Source organism: Oncorhynchus keta, chromosome 3, assembly GCF_023373465.1.
Source record: "Oncorhynchus keta strain PuntledgeMale-10-30-2019 chromosome 3, Oket_V2, whole genome shotgun sequence".
Classification (NCBI taxonomy): domain Eukaryota; kingdom Metazoa; phylum Chordata; class Actinopteri; order Salmoniformes; family Salmonidae; genus Oncorhynchus; species Oncorhynchus keta.
The window spans coordinates 20,263,096-20,288,311 of NC_068423.1; the positions used below are offsets into that span (position 1 = coordinate 20,263,096).

At 41.2% G+C, this 25,216-nt stretch overlaps 1 protein-coding gene across 1 annotated transcript in view; it reads right to left on the minus strand.

Moving 5' to 3' along the window:
• Positions 1–5,984: 5,984 nt before the first annotated feature.
• Positions 5,985–25,216, minus strand: part of LOC118368606 (guanine nucleotide-binding protein subunit alpha-13-like) — a 32,099-nt gene continuing 12,867 nt past the window's right edge. The window contains exons 3-6 of the mRNA XM_052492653.1: positions 12,473–12,523; positions 11,715–11,915; positions 9,487–9,621; positions 5,985–8,661 (exon numbers count right to left, since the gene is read on the minus strand). Coding sequence (XP_052348613.1) covers positions 8,425–8,661; positions 9,487–9,621; positions 11,715–11,915; positions 12,473–12,523 — 624 coding nt within the window. The 3' untranslated portion in view covers positions 5,985–8,424. The remainder of the gene's footprint in view (positions 8,662–9,486; positions 9,622–11,714; positions 11,916–12,472; positions 12,524–25,216) is intronic.

Here is a 25,216-nt window from a genome sequence, read left to right on the forward strand (position 1 = left end):
GTCACGTGATGTAATTGGATGGTTCTCCCACAACAACTCGTCGTGAAAGAATACAGTTTATTCGGCTACATATTAAATACATTATGATGAATTCTACAGGGCAGTGAAAGTGCAAGTTGATGAGTTTGAAACTGCTTTCAAATAAATACCGAGGATCTTCTTATTCTGGTGACATGATAGTCGATGCTTGGCTGCCTTTTGCCAAATACAAATGATCTTACTCTTCTGGCTATTATAATATTCTCATTATACCTGTAACTGCAAACTGTTGCCAAGCCAACGGGTGGGTGTCAATACCAGTGTACGTATATAACGCACATTTTTTTTGGTGAGAAAACCCCAGTTGAAAATGCGATGGAAACCCATTCAATTTGTATTTTTTATTCGCCACATGGGAATTTAACCGCAAAATGCACAACGTCATCACGCACAGTTGTTGTTATCAGTCAATGTGATGGAAACACATCTCTGGTGGGAAAATGCGCATTTTTATATTTGCATGACAATCTGCCTATAGAGTACCACGGTGTGAGCCATAATACTAATAAAACATAGTGATCAAACAGGGAAATGGCTCCAATCGCTTTTCCCACGATTCATTTCCCCCCCCATAAGGGATTTAAAAATGGTAGGAACACTTCAAATAAGGGCTGTGTTAGCCAAGCAAGGGAAGTTTGCAACGCAAGCCCCTCAGCCCTCAGTTTTTAATGGAGTTTGCGAGTACAATTTTTCAGGGAAGTTCGGAACCAATGTACACAGGCAGTTAGGAAAGCTAAGGCTGGCTTTTTCAAGAAGAAATTTTCCTCCTGTAGCACAAACTCAAAAAAGTTCTGAGACACTGTAAAGTCCATGGAGAATAAGAGCACCTCCTCCCAGCTGCCCACTGCAATGAGGCTTGGAAACACTGTCACCACTGATAAATCCACTAGAATTGAGAATTTCAATAAGCAGTTTTCTACAGCTGGCCATGCTTTCCACCTGGCTACTCCTACCCTGATCAACAGCCCTGCACCCCTCACAACAACTCGCCCAAGCCTCCCCATTTCTCCTTCACCCAAATCCAGATGGCTGATGTTCTGAAAGAGCTGCAAAATCTGGACCCCTACAAATCAGCCGGGCTAGACAATCTGGACCCTCTCTTTCTAAAATGATCTGCCGAAATTGTTGCAACCCCTACTACGAGCATGTTCTACCTCTCTTTTGTATCGTCTGAGATTCCCATAGATTGGAAAGCTGCCGTGGTCATCCCCTTCTTCAAAGGGGGAGACACTCTAGACCCAAACTGCTATAGATCTATATCTATCCTACACTCCTATCTAAGGTCTTCGAAAGCCAAGTTAACAAACAGATTACGGACCGTTTCGAATCCCACCGTACCTTCTCCGCTTTGCAATCTGGTTTCGGAGCTGGTCATTGGTGCACCTCAGCCACGCTCAAGGTCCTAAACGATATCATAACCGCCATCGATAAGAGACATTACTGTGCAGCCGTATTCATCGACCTGGCCAAGGATTTCGACTCTGTCAATCACCACATTCTTATCGGTCCACCTGACTGTGCTGCTGCTCCAGTTTCAACTGTTCTGCCTTATTATTATTCGACCATGCTGGTCATTTATGAACATTTGAACATCTTGGTCATGTTCTGTTATAATCTCTACCCGGCACAGCCAGAAGAGGACTGGCCACCCCACATAGCCCGGTTCCTCTCTAGGTTTCTTCCTAGGTTTTGGCCTTTCTAGGGAGTTTTTCCTAGCCACTGTGCTTTTACACCTGCATTGTTTGCTGTTTGGGGTTTTAGGCTGGGTTTCTGTACAGCACTTTGAGATATCAGCTGATGTACGAAGGGCTATATAAATAAATTTGATTTGATTTGATTTATCGGCAGACTCAATAGCCTTGTTTTCTCAAATGACTGCCTCGCCTGGTTCACCAACTACTTCTCTGATAGAGTTCAGTATGTCAAATCAGAGGGCCTGTTGTCCGAACCTCTAGCAGTCTCTATGGGGGTGCCACAGGGTTCAATTCTCAGGCCGACTCTCTTCTCTGTATACATCAATGATGTCGCTTTTGCTGCTGGTGATTCTCTGATCCACCTCTACGCAGACGACACCATTCTATATACCTCTGGCCCTTCTCTGGACACTGTGTTAACTAACCACCAGACGAGTTTCAATGCCATACAACTCTCCTTCCGTGGCCTCCAACTGCTCTTAAATGCAAGTAAAACTAAATGCATGCTATTCAACCGATCGCTGCCCGCACCTGCCCGCCTGTCCAGCATCACTACTCTGGACGGTTCTGACTTAGAATATGTGGACAACTACAAATACCTAGGTGTCTGGTTAGACAAAACTCTCCTTCCAGACTCACATTAAGCATCTCCAATCCAAAATTAAATCTATAATCGGCTTCTATTTCGCAACAAATCATCCTTCACTCATGCTACCAAACATACCCTCCTAAAACTGACCATCCTACTGATCTTCGACTTTGGCGATGTCATTTACAAAATAGCCTCCAACACTCTACTCAACAAATTGGAAGCAGTCTATCACAGTGCAATCCGTTTTGTCACCAAAGCCCCATACACTACCCACTACTGCGACCTGAACGCTCTTGTTAGCTAGCCCTCACTTCATACTCGCCGCCAAACCCACTGGCTCCATTTAATCTTCAAGTCTCTGCTTGGTAAAGCCCCGCCTTACCTCAGCTCACTGGTCACCATAGCAGCACCCACCTGTAGCACGCACTCCAGTAGGTATATCTCACTGGTCACCCCCAATGCCAATTCTTCCTTTGGCTGCCTTTCCTTCCAGTTCTCTGCTGCCAATGACTGGAACGAACTGCAAAAATCACTGAAGCTGGAGACTCATATCTCCCTCACTAGCTTTAAGCACCAGCTGTCAGAGCAGCTCACAGATCACTGCACCTGTACATAGCCAATCTGTAAATAGCCCATCCAACTACCTCATCCCCATACTGTATTTATCTTGCTCCTTTGCACCCGTGTCTCTACTTGCACATTCATCTTTTGCACATCTACCATTCCAGTGTGTAATTACTTCGCCACCATGGCCTATTTATTGCCTTTCCTCCCTTATCTTACCTCAATTGCACTCACTGTATATAGACTTTTCTACTGTATTATTGACTCTGTTTCTTTATTCCATGTGTAACTCTGTGTTATTGTATGTGTCGAACTGCTTTGCTTCATCTTGGCCAGGTCGCAGTTGTAAATGATAACTTGTTCTCAGCTAGCCTACCTGGTTAAATAAAGGTGAAATAAACATAAATACAATTGTGTTCACTTCGGGCCTGAAACACCTCATAATTCAATTTGCGATGATTGTACATCCGCTAAGACTGGACAGTTTTATCTCAAAGACTCAATCATGAACACTCTTACTGACAGTGGTGGCTGCTTTGCGTGATGTATTATCTCGATCTTCTTGCCCAATGTTTGTACCATGTTGTGTTGCTGCCTTGCTTAGGTCACTCTTTATGTAACGTTGTGTTGTCTCTCTTGTCGTGATGTGTGTTTTGTCCTATATTAATATACACTGCTCCAAAAAATAAAGGGAACACTTAAACAACACCATGTAACTCCAAGTCAATCACACTTCTCTGAAATCAAACTGTCCACTTAGGAAGCAACACTGATTGACAATACATTTCACATGCCGTTGTGCAAATGGAATAGACAACAGGTGGAAATTATAGGCAATTAGCAAGACACCCCCAATAAAGGAGTGGTTCTGCAGGTGGTGACCACAGACCACTTCTCAGTTCCTATGCTTCCTGGCTGATGTTTTGGTCACTTTTGAATGCTGGCAGTGCTTTCACTCTAGTGGTAGCATGAGACGGAGTCTACAACCCACACAAGTGGCTCAGGTAGTGCAGCTGATCCAGGATGGCACATCAATGCGAGCTGTGGCAAGAAGGTTTGCTGTGTCTGTCAGCGTAGTGTCCAGAGCATGGAGGCGCTACCAGGAGACAGGCCAGTACATCAGGAGACGTGGAGGAGGCCGTAGGAGGGCAACAACCCAGCAGCAGGACCGCTACCTCTGCCTTTGTGCAAGGAGGAGCAGGAGGAGCACTGCCAGAACCCTGCAAAATGACCTCTAGCAGGCCACAAATGGGCATGTGTCTGCTCAAACGGTCAGAAACAGACTCCATGAGGGTGGTATGAGGGCCCGACGTCCACAAGTGGGAGTTGTGCTTACAGCCCAACACCTTGCAGGACGTTTGGCATTTTGCCAGAGAACACCAAGATTGGCAAATTTGCCACTGGCGTCCTGTGCTCTTCACAGATGAAAGCAGGTTCACACTGAGCACATGTGACAGAGTCTGGAGACGCCGTGGAGAATGTTCTGCTGCCTGCAACATCCTCCAGCATGACCGGTTTGGCGGTGGGTCAATCATGGTGTGGGGTGGCATTGCTTTGGGGGGCCGCACAGCCAGAGGTAGCTCGCCAGAGGTAGCCTGACTGCCATTAGGTACTGAGATGAGATCCTCAGACCCCTTGTGAGACCATATGCTGGTGCGGTTGGCCCTGGGTTCCTCCAAATGCAAGACAATGCTAGACCTCATGTGGCTGGAGTGTGTCAGCAGTTCCTGCAAGAGGAAAGCATTGATGCTATGGACTGGCCCGCCCGTTCCCCAGACCTGAATCCAATTGAGCACATCTGGGACATCATGTCTCGGTCCATCCACCAACGCCACGTTGTATCACAGACTGTCCAGGGGTTGGCGGATGCTTTAGTCCAGGTCTGGGAGGAGATCCCTCAGGAGACCATCCGCCACCTCATCAGGAGCATGCCGAGGTGTTGTAGGGAGGTCATACAGGCACGTGGAGGCCACACACACTACTGAGCCTCATTTTGACTTGTTGTAAGGACATTACATCAAAGTTGGATCAGCCTGTAGTGTGGATTTCCACTTTAATTTAGTGTGACTCCAAATCCAGACCTCCATGGGTTGATACATTTGATTTCCATTGATCATTTTTGTGTGATTTTGTTGTCAGCACATTCAACTATATAAAGAAAAAAGTATTTAATAAGAATATTTAATTCATTCAGATCTAGGATGTGTTATTTTAGTGTTCCCTTTATTTTTTTGAGCAGTGTATATTTTTATTTAATTTTTAAACCCAGCCCCCGTCCCCGCAGGCCTTTTGCTTTTTGGTAGGCCGTCATTGTAAATACGTAGTTGTTCTTAACTGACTTTCCTAGGTAACGGTTAAATAAATATATATTTTTTCAAGTCAGCCAAAACTTAAAACCTCAACGTCAATAGGGAGTCAACATACAAGTGTAAGTAAAAACAAATGTAAATAAGTTAGAAATGGTGCTACTAATGCAAACATCTCATAAAAGTACTGTTTTTGTTTGGTTAGCTTTTGGAAATTGTAGAAATAAAAAAAATTCCTTCAGAAGTAGCTAGGCAGGCTAACATTAGTTAGCTAATTATTTTTCTAGCTATCATACAGTAGGCGTATATTAATAGTTAAATAGTTAAGTAGACATGCAATCATAATTGACTGTAGCGCATATAAAGCACCCACAAGCTACCGGTGGCTGAAAACACAATCATCGAGTGACGAATTTCCAGACAAGGGCGGTCCATTTAAAAATCATTCCTTCCTCCCTTGCCCCTCGCCCTGCAAGTGTGTACTCGTCAGACGTCATCAGAAATGTACACTTAATTTGAGGGGATAGTTTGTGTCTTTTAAGTGTTTGGAATCCAGCCTTAGGCTATGGTCCAAGCACTTTGCCTTGTACTCTGATGGAGCACTTTATACCAGGGTTTCTGAAATGATTGTGAACTATCTGTAATCGTCAGGCCCTTGGGTAGTTGAATGATGTGTGCTAGTGTTGAGCGGGATAATAAGAATATGTGCACACCGGGGTGGCCTCTGGTCCAGACTCAAACTGCTGCTTTATAGTCTACGGGCTCAATGAAGTGACAATTCACACTTCATTAGAAAAAGTGTTTTATTGTAAAAATTAGTGGCATATAAAAAAAATGCAGATTGTTAAGAGAAAGAAACATATGTTCATTGACAAGGCCAACCATGAAACAGTGATTTTCTGTTGTTGTTGAATCATTTAAACATGGAAGTAAACAGTTTTAGATTACAACTAAGGCATCAGGGCACAGTTTTACAAAAGTTATGCAAAAACTTAAGCTTTTTGAAAAATAAATAAGCTCATAAGAACTCAAATGGACTTCTTAAATATCTTCCTAAAATGATTGTCGCTAGGCAACAGAGCTATCAAGCAAGGGCAATCATGTTAGCATATTTCTTACCGAGATTACTGGTCTAAAATGTTTTATTGGATCCAACTGAAAGTTTCAGTAGAGTCAATAAACATGTTCAATTGCTTTCATTAGCTTATTTTCTCACTTCCATGAGTTTAAGACAAGTGTTTACTAGAGCCATCTTGGAATTTCAAGAAGAAATCCAATAACTTCCATTTCAAGAATCAAATTTATTTTGAACTATTTTCTTAGGAAGAAACTTAAGGACATTTGCAATAACCTTATTGACGAATAGCACATTTTAATACGTATAAAGTTAAGGGGAAAAAAATGGCACTTAAGAAATGTCTTCTAAAAGGTTTTGTGAAACTGGGCCCAGGCGTCAGTCTGTACAAGGCCAGAGCGAGGCACAGTGGAAAGACAGACACGTAATCTCCGGAGCTAGAGAAACAAGGACAGTCGATCTTTATACAGTCATATAAAAGGCAGTGTGACGTGGTAGGAGAGAAACGCTCAAAACGCTAATCTGGAGTCAGTCTCTAGCCGTCTCTCAGCCCTATGAGGTGGCGTATCTTACAGTGTTGGCATACCTATACACACACTATTGTCATCAACAACAGGTTACAGTATGGACATGAAAACAAACAAACTAATCTGTCATATTTGAAACTAAAAGATACATTTGAGTCAGTCTGTACAACTATAAACATGATCACATCCATTAGACAGACAACCTCACTGACCAATAACACAAGTCCCTTTACAAGGCCACCAATGGGAAGGGAAGGAGGAGGCGGTACCTTTAACTTGTCGTGGTAACCCGGGCCACGTTCCGTGGGGGCAAAAACATTATAGAAAGTTCAGACAGAAATTAACATGCATACGAATCTGCCTGAAAGTTCTGGAACCTTGCGCCCCAAATTAAAGTACTGTAGCCCAGGGTCTGAGACATGCCCCCTCTGCTTTTCTGCTCCGTTAGGGCACACTGTAGAAAAATGGTTCAAAACATTGTGCAATGGAAAAAGAAAACAAGCGTTTCTTATTGGACAAGTTCAGATAGTACATCCCTGTTTTAGCCCGTTTTCTTCCGCTTCATACTTAGTGAATACGTCCCAGAACAGGTTCTCACAGGAAGACATTTAACAAAAAAATCGAAAGCTTCAACCTGGGATATACATATATAAACCAGGAGTTTTCAACTCTGACCCTACGAGATACGGAGTGCTGCTGGTTCTGTTCTACCTGATAATTAATTGCACCCATGTGGTGTCGCAGGTCTAAAATCAGTCCCTGATTGGAGGGGGAAGAATACAAATTTAAAAGCAGTGGAGGTCCAGATTTGAATTTGAGGGTATAGACAGACTACAGCCCTATGGACAGACTGTTTATTACAATAATAACACAATAAGGACATCCTTTGTAGCGGTACCTCCATCCAACCCTGAGATAACAATACTAGATAACTGTCCAAGTGTGTGTGTTGTGTCCTTACAGCAGAATTACATGTGAACTACCTGGGAATAGAAAGGTAGAAATTTGTAAACTGTATACACACGTTAAAATGTATTGACTATAAAGACATGATTGATTACATGATAGCTAATGCCAAAACAGGTATACACAGATAGCGCAGGGCGCGCAGGGCACACACACACACACACACACACACACACACACACACACACACACACACACACACACACACACACACACACACACACACACACACACACACACACAGTGATTAAGGGTTATTAAGACGTTGTATTAACGCATTGTGGTTTCTGTCAGTCTCACAGGTCTCAGATCAGTGGACAGGAGTGGGGCTATGACAGCATGGCAGGCTTCAAAACTGATCCAAGGACAGTGCTTATTATCCAGCGTTCAATCATGTCCCTGGCTCCTAAAAGGTCAAACTGACCTCAGAGCAGTCTATAGACCATCCACTCAACACAGTGCAGTAAAAACCAAATAAAACCATTGAAACAACAAAAGTGGAACATCAAGGTCCTCCCCAAGGCACTGGGGTCCTCAATCCGGTCCTCTTTTGAAGGTGAGAGCAGTCCTCAATCAGGTCTTCTTTAAGGCGGGAGAAGAGGTCCTCTCTAGGGTTCTCTCTGAGGCTGGTTCCTCTCAGGTCCTCTCTAGTGGTCATAGGTCACTGGAGCATAAGCTGTTTGAGGTTTTCGTGGAGGATGGTGTCCTTGACATCTCGGAACACCAGGCGGATGTTCTCTGTGTTGATGGCCGTGGTGAAGTGGTGGTAGAGGGGCTTCTGTGTCGCATCTCTTCTCTTCCCCCGGAAACAGTCCACTAGGAACTTCTGGACGTCCGGCAGGCTGTGGTCCGGTCCCGTGTACTCTGGAAAGTATTTCTTCAGCGAAATGTTCGAGACCTGCCAGGAACAGATCAACACATTCGCCACGTGCACAGGATACATCAGATGTAAAACATTACAGTGAAATTCTTTACTGAGAGCTCTTTCCCACAATGCAGGGTCGATGATAATGTAGATAGATAATAGAAAATAGAATAAAAACATACAAGAAGTACGATATAAGTTGAAGAAATATGAGAATGCAAGTATATACAGGTCAGTGCCAGTCCCTTATTCAATGTGTAAGGTGGGGTTTTCGTTAGGTGAATGTGGCACAGGATAACGTAACCGGCAAGATTTACATTTACTGGACATTTACCCATGGTGCTCAAAATCACATTTAGATTGTAATTCATTTTAACAGAATAGAATTTAGCCTGTAAAGTTCTAATACAATAAAGTAGAACAATGTTCTTATTCCAACATGTCAGGTTTTATTGAAAAGCTAAATATAACATATGTATAATATCATTTGCGAACAACCTGTACTATAAGCCATTTGAATGTACACTTTAATCAATATCAACTGATTGGCTCAAACACATTGAGGAAAGAAATTCCACAAATTAACAAGGTACACCTGTTAATTGAAATGCATTCCAGGTGACTACCTAATGAAGCTGGTTGAGAGAATGCCAAGCGTGAATAAGTGAAAAGCTTAGTCAACCAACAGCCTATCGATCAAACAATGAACTAGTTGACTAATTGGGGTCAGCCCTGGTAGAATCTGAAGGTTGGTGTGGCCTCAATAACAACACATTTATCTCTGAAAAGCGAATAGAGTCTAGTTTCTTGTGTGAACCCTGCTTCCTAGAGTGTTTGGTGTGATTGTGATGTACTGACCTTCTCCTCCAGGAGGTCAGTCTTGTTGAGGAAGAGGATGATGGAGACGGCGAGGAAGACTCGGTTGTTGACTATCGTCTCAAAGATGTTCAATGACTCTCTCAGACGGTTGGTCTGTCGGTCCTCCATCAAGACCTTGAAAAAATAAATACATTAGGGAGTGTGTGAGTGAGAGAAACAAAGGGAGTGTGTGGTGAGTAGGGCTGGGCGATATGGCAAATAAATTATCACGAGATATATATTTTTTCATCCGATAACGATAATTATCTCGATATTAATCAAATTATGTTTAAAAGGTGCATATCTGCTTCAAACTCAAGAATGCCTTAACAAACCGTGGTTAGAGCGTTGAACTAGTAACCGAAAGGTTGCTAGAACGAATCCCCGAGCTGACAAGGTAAAAATCTGTCGTTCTACCCTGAATAAGGCAGTTAACCCACTGTTCCCCGATAGCCTGTCATTGTAAATAAGAAGTTGTTCTTAACTGACTTGCCTAGTTAAATAAAGGTAAACAAATATTTTTTTTAGCTTGTAGGGCATAAACGCTGTCAGTATTGACTGCTTCGAGCAACATCCCTAGATTGGCTGGTGTTTCAGGGGCGTTTATCAACACCGTGCAGCAAACTCAAACTTCCTGCATGTTCCAAAGAGTGATTTCGCTTCAGATGTTGAAAAAGGTGGCCTCCCGGGTGGCGCAGTGGTTAATGGCGCTGTACTGCAGCGCCAGCTGTGCCATCAGAGTCCCTGGGTTCGCGCCCAGGCTCTGTCGTAACCGGCCGCGACCGGGAGGTCCGTGGGGCGACGCACAATTGGCCTAGCGTCGTCCGGGTTAGGGATGTCCTTGTCTCATCGCGCACCAGCGACTCCTGTGGGGCGCAGTGAGCGCTAAACAAGGTTGCCAGGTACACGGTGTTTCCTCCAACACATTGGTGTGGCTGGCTTCTGGGTTGGATGCGCTGTGTTAAGAAGCAGTGTGGCTTGGTTGGGTTGTGTATCGGAGGAAGCATGACTTTCGTCTCTCCCGTGCCCGTACGGGAGTTGTAGCGATGAGATAAGATAGTAGCTACTAACAATTGGAAACCACAAAATTGGGGAGAAAAAGGGGTAAAAATTAAAAGGAAAAAAAGAAAAAAAGAAAAAGGTTTGTCGTATTACCAGACTTCGTAGCCTCATGTCTACGGCACAATTTGCACCGAACATTGTTCTGCTCTTTGTCGGACTTCAAGAAGCCAAACCACTTCCAAATGACAAACAGTTGAACCCTTTTTATCAATCATTTCTTAGTTGGAAGCTGCTCCTTCTCCGTGGCTATCACTGCCACTGTTTTCACCTACATCACTCATTTTTCCTGGTTAATAGTGGCTACTCCATCACTCACTTTTCCTGGTTAATAGTGGCTACTCCATCACTCATTTTTCCTGGTTAATAGTGGCTACTCCATCACTCATTTTTCCTGGTTAATAGTGGCTACTCCATCACTCATTTTTCCTGGTTAATAGTGGCTACTCCATCACTCATTTTTCCTGGTTAATAGTGGCTACTCCATCACTCATTTTTCCTGGTTAATAGTGGCTACTCCATCACTCATTTTTCCTGGTTAATAGTGGCTACTCCATCACTCATTTTTCCTGGTTAATAGTGGCTACTCCATCACTCATTTTTCCTGGTTAATAGTGGCTACTCCATCACTCATTTTTCCTGGTTAATAGTGGCTACTCCATCACTCATTTTTCCTGGTTAATAGTGGCTACTCCATCACTCATTTTTCCTGGTTAATAGTGGCTACTCCATCACTCATTTTTCCTGGTTAATAGTGGCTACTCCATCACTCATTTTTCCTGGTTAATAGTGGCTACTCCATCACTCACTTTTCCTGGTTAATAGTGGCTACTCCATCACTCACTTTTCCTGGTTAATAGTGGCTACTCCATCACTCATTTTTCCTGGTTAATAGTGGCTACTCCATCACTCATTTTTCCTGGTTAATAGTGGCTACTCACTCGAGGTGCTACATGGATTTTAGTGGACGTGCATATTGTCACTTCTCTGCACGTTCCTGCTGCGTCAGAGCTGAAATGAATGGCTGTACATAATTATTCTATATCGTCATTATAGAATAAATATAGTTATCGAGAGAGGTCATCGAGAGAGGTAATTACCTCAATAATGATTGATATTGATTTAATCACCCAGCCCTAGTGGTGAGTGTGTGTCCACTGTGTGTGTACCTGGTCATACTCTGAAGAAGACACTAGGAACAGTATGGAGGTGACAGAGTCAAAACACTCAAACCACCGTCGTCTCTCTGAGCGCTGTCCTCCCACGTCCACCATCTTGAAGGGAACGCTCTTGATCTCAAAGTCGTACTCATGGATGCCTTTAGTGGGCTTGCGGGCTAGCAGGATGTCCTGCTGGGAAGGGATGTAGCTCTGGAGGAGAGAGAAAGAATGATAAGTGGAGGACAGGAGAGGGGGATGTAGCTCTGGAGGAGAGAGAAAGAATGATAAGTGGAGGACAGGAGAGAGGGATGCAGCTCTGGAGGAGAGAGAAAGAATGATAAGTGGAGGACAGTAGAGGGGGATGTAGCTCTGGAGGAGAGAGAAAGAATGATAAGTGGAGGACAGGAGAGGGGGATGTAGCTCTGGAGGAGAGAGAAAGAATGATAAGTGGAGGACAGGAGAGGGGGATGTAGCTCTGGAGGAGAGAGAAAGAATGATAAGTGGAGGACAGGAGAGGGGGATGTAGCTCTGGAGGAGAGAGAAAGAATGATAAGTGGAGGACAGGAGAGGGGGATGTAGCTCTGGAGGAGAGAGAAAGAATGATAAGTGGAGGACAGGAGAGGGGGATGTAGCTCTGGAGGAGAGAGAAAGAATGATAAGTGGAGGACAGGAGAGGGGGATGTAGCTCTGGAGGAGAGAGAAAGAATGATAAGTGGAGGACAGGAGAGGGGGATGTAGAGTGAAAGAGGGATAGAGAGGAAACCCACCTGCTCCCCCAGCATCTCCACATTGTCCAAGAAATACTTCACAGACTCACCCTAAGAGACAGAGAAGAGACATTTGTTTTAGCTTCCTGGATAATCATACTAATCTATCAGCCTAAAACTGCTGCACGTGAGTGTGTGTGTGTGTGTGTGTAGAGCATTTATGGGTCTTCCTGTGAGTGTGTGAAGTGAGCATGTGTGCCTGTATTTGTGTGTGTATGTAAATGTGTACACAGTGGCAAGGAAAAGTATGTGAAACCTTTAGAATTACCTGGATTTCTGCATAAATTGGTCATACAATTTGATCTGATCTTCATCTAAGACAACAATAGACAAACACAGTGTGCTTAAACTAATAACACACAAATTGTATTTTTCTTGTCTATATTAAATGCATAATTTAGGTTGGAAAAAATATGTTAACTCTTTGGCTAATGACTTTTCCAAATGCTAATTGGAGTCAGGAGTCAGCTAACCTGGAGTACAATCAATGAGACATGATTGGAGATGTTGGTTAGAGCTGCCTTGCCCTATAAAAGAAAAAGCTCACAAAATTTGAGTTTGCTATTCACAAGAAGCATTGCCTGATGTGAACCATGCCTCAAACAAAAAGAGATCTCAGAAGATTAAGAATGGTTGACGAGCAGAAAGCTGGAAAGGGTTTCAAAAGTATCCTCTGTCCACAGTAAGACAAATAGTCTATAAATGGATAAAGTTCAGCACTGTTGCTACTCTCCCTAGGGAGTGGCTGTCCTGCAAAGATGACTGCAAAATAACAGCGCAGAATGCTCAATGAGGTTAAGAAAAATCCTAAAGTGTTAGCTAAAGACTTACAGAATTCTCTGGAACATGCTAACATCTCTGTTGACGAGTCTACGATACGTAAAACACTAAACAAGAATGGTGTTCATGGGAGGACAACATGGAAGAAACCACTGCTGTCCAAAAACAACAACAACATTGCAGCACATCTGAAGTTTGCAAAAGTGCACCTGGATGTTCTACAGCGCTGCTGGCAAAATATTCTGTGGACAGATGAAACTACAGTTGAGTTGTTTGGAAGGAACACACAACACTATGTGTGGAGAAAGACAGGGAATTTGAACTAGGATTAAATGTCAGGAATTGTGAAAAACTGATTTTAAATGTATTCGGCTAAGGTGTACATAAATTTCCGACTTCCAACTGTAGTGTTCATTTTTGTTCAGGTGAGGGAAAGGGCAGTGTGGAGTGCAATAGCGATTGCATCATCTGTGGATCTGTTGAGGCGGTATGCAAATTGGAGTGGGTCTAGAGTTTCTGCGATAATGGTGTTGATGTGAACCATGACCAGCATTTCATGGCTACAGACGTGAGTGCCACGATTCGGTAGTCATTTAGGAAGGTTACAGGGACGACAGTGGTCTACTTGAAACATGTTGGTATTACAGACTCAGACAGGTTGAAAATGTCAGTGAAGACACTTGCCAGTTGGTCAGCGCATGCTCGGCGTACACATCCTGGTAATCCGTCTGGCCAGCGGCCTTGTGAATGTTGACCTGTTTAATGGTCTTACTCACATCGGCTGCGGAGAGCGTGATCACAGTCGTCCGGAACAGATGATGCTCTCATGCATGGTTCAGTGTTACTTGCCTTGAAGCGAGCATAGAAGTTATTTAGCTCGTCTGGTAGTCTCGTGTCACTGTGCAGCTCTCGGCTGTGCTTCCCTTTGTAGTCTAATAGTTTGCAAGCCCTGCCACATCCGACGAGCTTCAGAGCCGGTGTAGTAGGATTCGATCTTAGTCCTGTATTGACACTTTGCCTGTTTGATGGTTCGTCGGAGGGCATAGCGGGATTTCTTATAAGCTTCTGGGTTAGAGTCCTGCTCCTTGAAAGTGGCAGCTCTACCATTTAGCTCAGTGTGAAAGTTGCCTGTAATCCATGGCTTCTGGTTGGTGTATGTATGTTCAGTCCTGTTATTGAGCACCTGCTTCATCTGACCACGTTTTTATAGACCGAATCACTGTTAATTCCTGCTTTAATTTTTGCTTGTAAGCCGAAATCAGGAGGATAGAGTTATGGTCAGATTTGCCAAATGGAGGGCAAGGGAGAGCTTTGTACGCATCTCTCGTTGTGTGTAGTAAAGGTGGTCTAGAGTTTTTAAATCCATCTGGTTGCACATTTAACATGCTGGTAGAAATTAGGTAAAATCTGATTTAAGTTTCCTTAGATATCGTGCACCAGCTATTGTTTACAAATATGCTGTTCTATCCTGCCGATAGAGTGTATAACCTGCCAGCTGTGTTCTTAATGTTGTCGTTCAGCCACGACTCAGTGAACCATAAGATATTACAGTTTTTAATGTTTGTAGGATATACGTGCTTTCACGTTTTGATCCTCACATGGCATCCTTGATCTCTTTCCGTGAAACGTACGCTTCCTTTTCCAGTGAATCGCAGGGATCTGGGCCTGCTCGGGTGTCCTCAGTATATTCCCTGCGTCCGACTCATTGATGAACTCCTCATCCAATTTGAGGTGAGTAATCCCAGATCTGCTATCCAGAAGCTCTTTTCGGTCAATATATATATATATATATATATATATATAAAAATTGCATGGTTGGTTAAGAGCCGATAAGACGGCAGTGCTACCCTCCGGCGCCATCTTCCAAACTTCTGTGCCAGTATTTAGTGTTGAATGCTGGGTGGACTGAGTGTGTTCTGTCTGTAAGCAGATCAACATTCCAGCCCAGATCACACTCAATCTCACCAACAAACAGTTAGTGATGGGGGTAAAAATCGATACAGTAGACTGAGCATTGTGATATTAATTAGGCCTATTATTATGGTGCCAATCAAAAAATAATGTGTTAATTGTGTAGATAGTCCTCTAACATCACCAAACATCACCAAATGGTCCAAACCTTATCTTTATGTATCATAATCATTTAGAAACTTATTGGAGTTTTTACCCTTGTAGGATGACAAAGATGAGGGTGACTAAATCAATGGAGGCCAGAGAAGAAAGGTGGTCAAGAATCCGGAAAATACCGTCAGCTCCAAATGTATTGTGACAGGAAGAAATTTCGTTTTGGCTCTGTACTCCAGCACTTTAGATTTGAAATGATACAATGACTATGGAGGTTAAAGTGCAGACTGTCAGCTTTCATTTGAGGGTATTTTTCATCCATAAATCAGTGAATTGTTTAGAAATTACAGCACTTTCTGTACACAGTCCCCTCCATTTTAGGGGACCAAAAGTATTGGGACAAATTCAGATGTGTATTAAAACAGTCAAAATGTAAGTATTTGGTCTCACGTTCATAGCATACAATGATTACAACAAACCTGTTGGATGCATTTGTTGCGTTTCTCATTATGTTGTGCCCAATAGAAATGAAATGGTAAATAATGTATTGTCACTTTTATTGTAACTAACAATAGAATGTTTCTCAACACTTCCACATTAACGTGGATGCTACCATGATTATAGATAGCCTAATGCTGAATTTATTGTGAATAATGATGAGTGAGAAAGATAAGACATAAATATCATACCTCTCCCAAAAAAATTCTACCTTACCTTGTTATTGTAATGGTGAAAGGTTAGCATGTCTTGGGGGTACAATATCACTCATTACTCACGATTCATTCAGGACTATGCACAATGATGGTAGCATCAACAATGTAGAAGTGTTTAGAAACATTCTATTGTTATTTAGAAAAAGTGATTCAAAATGACAATACATTACTTACTATTAATTTCTATTAGGCACAGAATAATTGAATCAGCACCCAAGTATTGTGATAATATTGTATTGAGGTCCCTGGCAATTCCCAGCCCTAGTGTATTTGGAAAGCCCAGAAGTCAAGACAAGAGAGCTGGGGTCTGCACAGGAAACAGACTGATGCGCGTTCTTTAGCATGCGACACACACACACACACACACACACACACACACACACACACACACACACACACACACACACACACACACACACACACACACACACACACACACACACACACACACACACAGAGATTGAGAGACAAGGGAGGAAGCAGTAGGAAGTATAGTCTCGACTCAGTTTCACTTTTACTTCAGATCAGCTCTGCCAGTCTGAATCTGTGTGTGCGCGCGCTCGCTCGTCAGGGTTTCCGTTAGGAAAATGTTGATCCGGACAAAGTGATCTGAAGATTTTAATTTACCAGCCATTTGAGAAATTTACCAGACTCCTATGCATTGGGTGCATAACCCATTAGGGCTAACCCATAACCCATTAGGGTCAGAATGACACTACATTCCTGGTTGAGTCTGGCAAACCCCATTTATAAACATCAATATCCTGCTAGCCAGATTGAGTCTACATTTGCCTGGCATTTTAGCTATCAATGTGAAGTTTGGAGGTGCCTAATCAGTCAGTTCTGGCTGAGTGGAAGTGTGTGTGTGGGGGGGGGAAACCAGAGCGCAAAACACATGAGGAAATAAAACTCTAGTCTGCCTTGAAATTAATTCGCAAGGATAAATTTTTCGAACACTTTTCATATAAGATCATTTTCTGTTCTCCTCATTTAAAGTAGTGTTTTTTAGTTACCAACTTGAGAAAATATCTGATTTAAGGCATTCCAGTATATGAATTTGAGTGGAAAATTCAATTACTTTAAACACCTTAAGCACCTTGTGTGAACCCTGCATATAGGTCACCAGTAGTAAATGTTCTGCTAATCCCAGTCATTTAGCTACATTAAATGTCTTTTAACTTCTCTAGGGTAGGCAGCATTTGGAATTTTGGATGAAAAGCATGCCCAAATTAAACGGCCTCCTACTCAGGCCCAGAAGATAGGATATGCATATAATTGTTAGATTTGGATAGAAAACACTCTAAAGTTTCCAAAATTGTTAAAATAGTGTCTGAGTATAACAGAACTGATTTGGCAGGTGAAAACCTGAGAAAAATCCATTCAGGAAGTAAGATATTTTGTGTGTGTAGATTTCTATTCAATGCCATTACAGTATCCATTGACTTAGGACTCAAATTGCAGTTCCTATGCCTTACACTAGATGTCAACAGTCTTTAGAAATGGTTTCAGGCTTGTATTCTGAAAAATTAGGGATTAAGAGCAGTCTGAATGAGTGGCTGCCGTGTCACAGGGCTTTTTCATGCACGCGACCGAGAGTGTCTTTCTTATTTACCTTTTATATTGACGACGTTATTGTCCGGTTGAGATATTGATTATTTAGGCTAAAAACAACCTGAGGATTGAATATAAACATTGTTTGACATGTTTCTTTACAGATACAATTTTGATTTTTTTGTCTGTCTGTTGTGACTGCGGATTACTGAAGAAAACGCGAACAGAGGTTTTTGGATAAAAAGAGAGACTATCGAACAAAAGGAACATTTATTGAATAAATGAATGTCTTCTGAGTGCAACCATATGAAGATCATCAAATATAAGTGATTCATTTTCTCTTTATTTCTGACTTGTGTAACGCTTCTACTTGGCTGGTTACTGTTTGTAAGGATTTGTCTGCTGGGCGATGTTCTCAAAACATCGTTAAGGTATGCTTTCACCGTAAAGCATTTTTTAAATCTGACACTGTGGTTGGATTCACAAGAAGTTAATCTTTAAACCTATGTAAAATAGTTGTATCTTTCCTGAATTTTTATAATGAGTATTTCTGTATTTGAATTTGGCGCTCTGCAATCTCACTGGATGTTGGCCTACCCTAGAGAGTAGAGGCTGACCGATTAATCGGAATGGCCGATTAATTAGGGCCGATTTCAAGTTTTCATAACAATCGGAAATCGCCAATTTTGGACGCCGATTTTTTTTTTTACACCTTTATTTAATCTTTATTTAACAAGGCAAGTCAGTTAAGAACAAATTCTTATTTTCAATGACGGCTTGCCTTGTTCAGGGGCAGAACGACAGATTTTTACCTTGTCAGCTCGGGGATTCAATCTTGCAATCTTGAAAAATGAATCAGGAGTAGGCAGCGCCATAAGTGACTAAACTGAGATATGGAGTTAATCAGTGCAACTTTTCCATAAATAGACAGGAATTTACTTCTCCATGGTTGAAGGAGCTTGTCTATTTTTACAAATGTTCTATTGAAATTCATTGTGCAGAGCTCATTTATATATTTTGTGATGTGAATACCAAGTATATTTACTTCACCATCAGACCATTATCTAGGTACACTACAGGGTAATGAAAGTTGTATTTTTTAAAGATCCAATACGTAATCTTGTACACTTACCATAATTAGGTTTTAGTCCAGAAAGTCCAGAAAAGTTCTTCAAAGAGATATGGCAGGGATCTAGTTTGCAGACTTAATAAAGAACTTGAGTCATCGGCATACATGGAGACCTTTGTTTTTAAGCCTTGGATTTCTAATCCTTTAATGTTGTTGATTGATCTGATAATAATAGCTTGCATTTAGATTCCCATTACGAATAGATATGGTGACAGCGGACACCCTTGTTTACCTCAAAACTCTGAGAAGACGCTACTATTTACTATTTTACACCTGGGATTGCTATACATTACTTTTACCCATTTTATAAGATACACAGAAAAAAGAAAAAAAAAAAATCCAGGCATTTATAAATAAAATCTAGTCTATCATAGTATTTTTAAAAAGCTGTCAGGCATAGCTTCTTAAATGTTTCATGTTCTATTATTTCTAGTAGTTATCATATATTATCTCCAATGTATTATTCACATAAAAAAAAACCTGTCTGATCAGGATGAACAATACCTGTTAAAAACGTTTTATTCTGAGTGCTATGATTTCGCTAGTATTTTTCTACACAACATTAAATTGCAAAAGGACTCGTTTAAATAATAGTGAAATCAGACCTTCCTGCGGAGTACCTGACAGACTACCATTTCAATAGGAGTAGTTAAAACAAGTTAATAAAATGGAGCTTTGAGTATATAAAAGAAAAGGGCTTTATAAACCTCTTCCAGTATGCCATTAAGCCCTGGGGTTTTTCCAGACTGAAAGTATTTAATAGCCTCAAAGTTATTCCTCTGTAATTTGGCCTTTGAACTGATCTTTTTGTACATTTGTTAAATGTTCCTATTTTTTACTATTTGGAAAGAATTCCTTGCAGTAATTGTCATTCAGTGTGTGAGGAGACAGAAAAGATAACATCTGCTTAAAATATTTAGCTTCCTCTTAACTTCTTGCGCCGAGCCATCCCGGATCCGGGATCGTGACTACAGCCTCAAGCCCATTACCATAACACAACGTTAACTATTCATGAAAATCGCTAATTAAATTAAATAAATCTGCTAGCTCTCAAGCTTAGCCTTTTGTTAACAACACTGTCATCTCAGATTTTCAAAATATGCTTCTCAACCATAGCAAAACAAGCATGTGTAACAGTATTGACAGCTAGCGTAGCATTTAGCGTTAGCATTCAGCAGGCAACATTTTCACAAAAACCAGAAAAGCATTCAAATAAAATAATTTACGTTTGAAGAACTTCAGATGTTTTCAATGAGGAGACTCTCAGTTAGATAGCAAATGTTCAGTTTGTCCAAAAATATTCTTTGTATAGGAGAAATCGCTCCGTTTGGTACATCACGTTTGGCTACCAAAAAAAAACAGAAAATTCAGTCATCAAAACGCTGAACTTTTTTCCAAATTAACTCCATAATATCGACTGAAACATGGCAAACGTTGTTTAGAATCAATCCTCAAGGTGTTTTTCACATCTCTTCGATGATATATTGTTCGTGGAAGTGTGCTTTCTCTTCTGAATCCCATGGGAAAATGCCTGCAGCTGAAGATTACGCAACAATTTAGACAAAGGACACCGGGCGGACACCTGGTAAATGTAGTCTCTTATGGCCAATCTTCCAATGATATGCCTACAAATACGTCACAATGCTGCAGACACCTTGGGCAAACGGCAGAAAGCGTAGGCTCATTCAGGGCACATTCACAGCCATATAAGGAGACAATGGAAAACAGAGCCTCAAATTCTGCTCATTTCCTGTTTGAAGTTTCATCTTGGTTTCGCCTGTAGCATCAGTTCTGTGGCACTCACAGATAATATCTTTGCCGTTTTGGAAACGTCAGAGTGTTTTCTTTCCAAAGCTGTCAATTATATGCATAGTCGAGCATCTTTTTGTAACAAAATATTGCACTTAAAACGGGCACGTTTTTTTTTATCCAATAATGAAATAGCGCACCCATAGGTTCAAGAGGTTAAAAAAATAATTTGTGACACGATTCAGGAAACTAGGCATATGTCGCAAGTCACAATTTCACAGGAGAGCGTTTGAACATAAAATATTTGTTTTATCAACATGCGTTTTTTTTTTGGCAGAAATGCCTTCTTGAATATGTTTACTTTCATGTGCCTTAACCTGTTACTCCTACCCCCTACTTTTTCGAACATTCTGTTAAAAATCGCGCAACATTTCAGCGCCGTGCTGCTCATGCCAGGAATATAGTATATGCATATGATTAGTATGTGTGGATAGAAAACACTCAGGCGTTTATAAAACTGGTTAAATCACGGCTGTGACTATAACAGAACGTGCGTTTCATCGAAAAGCGCAGGAAAATCTGATCACTGAAAATGGAAATATATATCCATCCGCCACTTCAACCCATTGACAAAGGCGAACCACAATAATTGGGGCTGAGGTTGCAATACCTACAGCTTCCACACAATGTCAACAGTCTTGTCATTCGCCTAGGCTTTGTTTCTTGGTCAAACGAAGAAGAGACAAGCCATTTCTTCAGGTCTCCGACCGGATATTTTGGTTGAGATTTACCCGGACATTATTTCCAGACGGACAGCTAAAGAATATACATCGCCTCGTGATCAATTTGGTCGCTTATTAACGTGTACTAATACCTAAAGTTGCATTACAAAAGTATTTCGAAGTGTTTTGTGAAAGTTTATCGTCGACTTTTATAATTTAAAAAAATGACGTTACGTTATAAGACGCTATTTTTTTTGTTTATCACACAGTCTTCATAGATTGATATCTAGGCTATATATGGACCGATTTAATCGAAAAAAATACCCAATATTGATTATGGGACATCTAGGAGTGCCAACAAAGAAGATGGTCAAAGGTAATGAATGTTTTATATTTCATTTGTGTGGTTTGTGTAGCGACGACTATGCTAATTATTTTGTTTACGTCCCCTGCGGGTCTTTTGGGGTGTTACATGCTATCAGATAATAGCTTCTCATGCTTTCGCCGAAAAGCATTTTAAAAATCTGACTTGTTGCCTGGATTCACAACGAGTGTAGCTTTAATTCAATACCCTGCATGTGTATTTTAATGAACGTTTGAGTTTTAACTAGTACTATTAGCATTTAGCGTAGCGCATTTGCATTTCCAGATGTCGAGATGGGACGCCTGCGTGTCAGGTAGGAGCAAGAGGTTAAACTCAGTAAATACGAATAAAATTGTTAAAATTACAAGCCCTGTTGGTTAAGCCACAGAAAAAAAAGTTAACCTTCCCACTAGCCATGATTGGCTGAGATAATGAGTGGGCTGGGCATGCCGAGAGAGGAGTTTGGATTGGTTTGCCATAGAATGTCGTCATTCTGTGTTGGTAATCCTGTCGAACGTGGTTTTTCATTTTTTTTTACTGTGTAATGGAGCTGCATAAGTGTGACTCCCCACTTTCTGGAGGATCAAGTTTTGAAATCAGTGGAATTAAAGTATGATAGCTAAAGAGATGGAGGGAACACCTGTCTCCGGATTACATCTTCAAACTAAGAGAAACCGTGGCATGGCATTCCTGACAGGGAGACTCGTCCATTCATGACGATGTATACAGGTAAGATAGCTAGCCAACGCTAGACTAACGTTACATTTTCAGATATTACACGTTTTCTAATTTTGACAGAAAGTGGTTTCATTTCAAGCTAAAGTGTACTGTTAGCTAGCTGGCTAATGTTAGTTGGCTGGCTTTCTAGCTGATATTATTTGTTTCCCACAGCCGTTTGCTGTTATAGTTAAAGCCCAATGTTGGTTTAGTTAACATTGAACGTGGGTGATTAGCTCCCAGCACTGTAGCATTGTTTGCACTGTTCATTGTTTAGCTAACGTTAGCTGGCTGGCTTGTTAGGTAACGTTATGTGACGTGTGAATTTACACTTTGTTTAAAAAAAAAAAAAAATTACTTTTCAAATTGTGCTACATAAGACTGAATCCAGGTGATGAGTCACATTTGGAGTATCATAGATGACAGCCTTTAGGAAAGAGTTTCTGCAAATTATTTTCGGCAGCATTCCTGTGTTGGAGATTCAGGAAGAATTTGGTGCATATTCTATCCAGTTTGCTTTATTTTTGTAATAGATTACATTCGATCGTTCTTGAATAAGTTCCTCCAGTTTTTTTCCCTCCAACTTATTTTGTCTCTCTGTAGTACCGTTTTTATTGCCATCTACCTGTACTATTAGTTCATGTATTTACCTTGTTAGCCTTGTCTCTTCAGGCAGAAACTGCATTTCTTATTGATAAATATTGAGTGACCTCTGAATGTATCCCAAACAATAAGGGGATTTGCTGAACCTATATTGTACTGGAAAAATGCAGGTTATAAATGATGTCTTATTTCAGAATAAATTGTCCTGAAGTAGACTGATTAACTTCTTTTGGACTGAGGGGCAGTATTGAGTAGCTTGGATGAATAAGGTGCCCAGAGTAAACTGTCTGCTACTCAGACCCAAAAGCTAGAATATGAATATAATTTGAAGATTTGGATAGAAAACACTGAAGTTTCTAAAACTGTTTGAATGATGTCTGAGTATAACAGAACTCATGTGGCAGGCAAAAACCCGAGAAAAAATCCAACCAGGAAGTGGGAAATCTGAGGTTTGTAGTTTATCAAGTCATTGCCTATCGAATACACAGTGTCTATGGGGTCATATTGCACTTCCTAAGGCTTCCATTAGATGTCAACAGTCTTTAGAACCTTGTTTCAGGCTTCTACTGTGAAGGAGGAGAGAATGAGAGCTGTTTGAGCCAGAGGTCTGGCAGAGTGCCATGCATGAGCTGATTACACGCGTGAGAGGTAGCTGCGTTCCATTGCATTTCTAAAGACAAAGGAATTCTCCAGTTGGAACATTATTGCAGATTTGTGATAATAACATCCTAAAGATTGATTCTATACATCGTTTGACATGTTTCTATGAACTGTAATATAACTTTTTTGACATTTCGCCTGAACAAGTGATCGCGCATTATGCATTTGGATTACTGGGCTAAACGTGTGAACAAAAAGGAGGTATTGGGACATAAATTATGGACTTTATCAAACAGCATTCCGATCAAGATCATCAAAGGTAAGTGAATATTTATAACGCTATTTCTGACACCTCTCCTTCTTTGGAAAATGGCTGGATGGTTCTCTGTGACTAGTGCTGACCTAACATCATCGCAAGCTGTGCTTTCGCCGTAAAGTCTTTTTGAAATCTGACACAGCGGTTGCATTAAGGAGAAGTTTATCTATATTTCCATGCATAACACTTGTATCTTTTATCAATGTTTATGAGTATTTCTGTCATTTGATGTGGCTCTCTGCACTTTCACCGGATGTTTGTTTGAGACAATGCATTTCTGATCATAACACACCAATTTCAAATGACGTTTTTGGACATAAAGATTAACTTTATCGAACAAAACACACATTTATTGTGTAACACAAAGTCCTGTGAGTGCCATCTGATGAAGATCAAAGGTTAGTTATTAATGTAATCGCTATTTCTGATTTGTGAGTCCTCTCCTTGGCTGTATATTTTTCTGTGACTAGGTGCCGACCTAACAATCGTTTGGTGAGCTTTCGCCATTAAGCCTATTTGAAATCAGACACTGTGGCTGGATTTCAAGAAGTTTATTTTTAAAATGGTGTAAAACACTTGTATGTTTGAGGAATTCTAATTAATTATGGGATTTCTGTTGTTTTGAATTTGGCACCATGCAATTTCACTGGCTGTTGGCGAGGTGGGACGCTACCGTCCCACATATGCCAGAGAGGTTAAAATCTCTTGAGACTAGGGGGCAGTATTTCGATTTTGGGATGAAAAACATAGCCAAAATGAAACTGCCTATTTCTCATGCCCAGAATCTAGAATATGCATATAATTGGCAGATTAGGATAGAAAACACAAAAGTATCCAAAACTGTCAAAGTATTGTCTGTGAGTATGACAGAACTGATATTGCAGGCGAAAACCTGTGGAAAATCAAACCAGGAAGTGGCTTCTATTTTGAACGCTCCATTTTCCATAGGCTGCCTTCGCTCCATTTAAAGGGATATCAACCAGATTCCTTTTCCTATGGCTTACTCAAGCTGTGAACAGTCTTTAGACATAGTTTCAGGCTTTTATTTTGAAAAATGAGCGAGAAAGAACCCATCGCGTCAGCGGATGGCTGGGTGCCAGCAGATTTTCATGCGCAACAACCATTTTCTTTCTCTCGCCTATGGAAGAAGCTACATTCCGGTTGACATATTATCGATTATATATTGTAAAAACAACCTTGCACTTGTGATTTCATGAAAATTCAATATTTTTAGTAATTTAATTTGAATTTGTCGCTCTGCAATTCAGCAGAAGTTGATGACAATTATCCCGCTAAAGGGATAGGTGCACCAAGAGCAACAACAGTCAGCACTCGTAGCGCAACAATTAAAAATAGACGCCAAGAATAAAGTTCCTGGCGATCATAGCGATCTCACTCCCCCCTTCTGTCTGAACTTGGAATATTCCTGTTCGTGG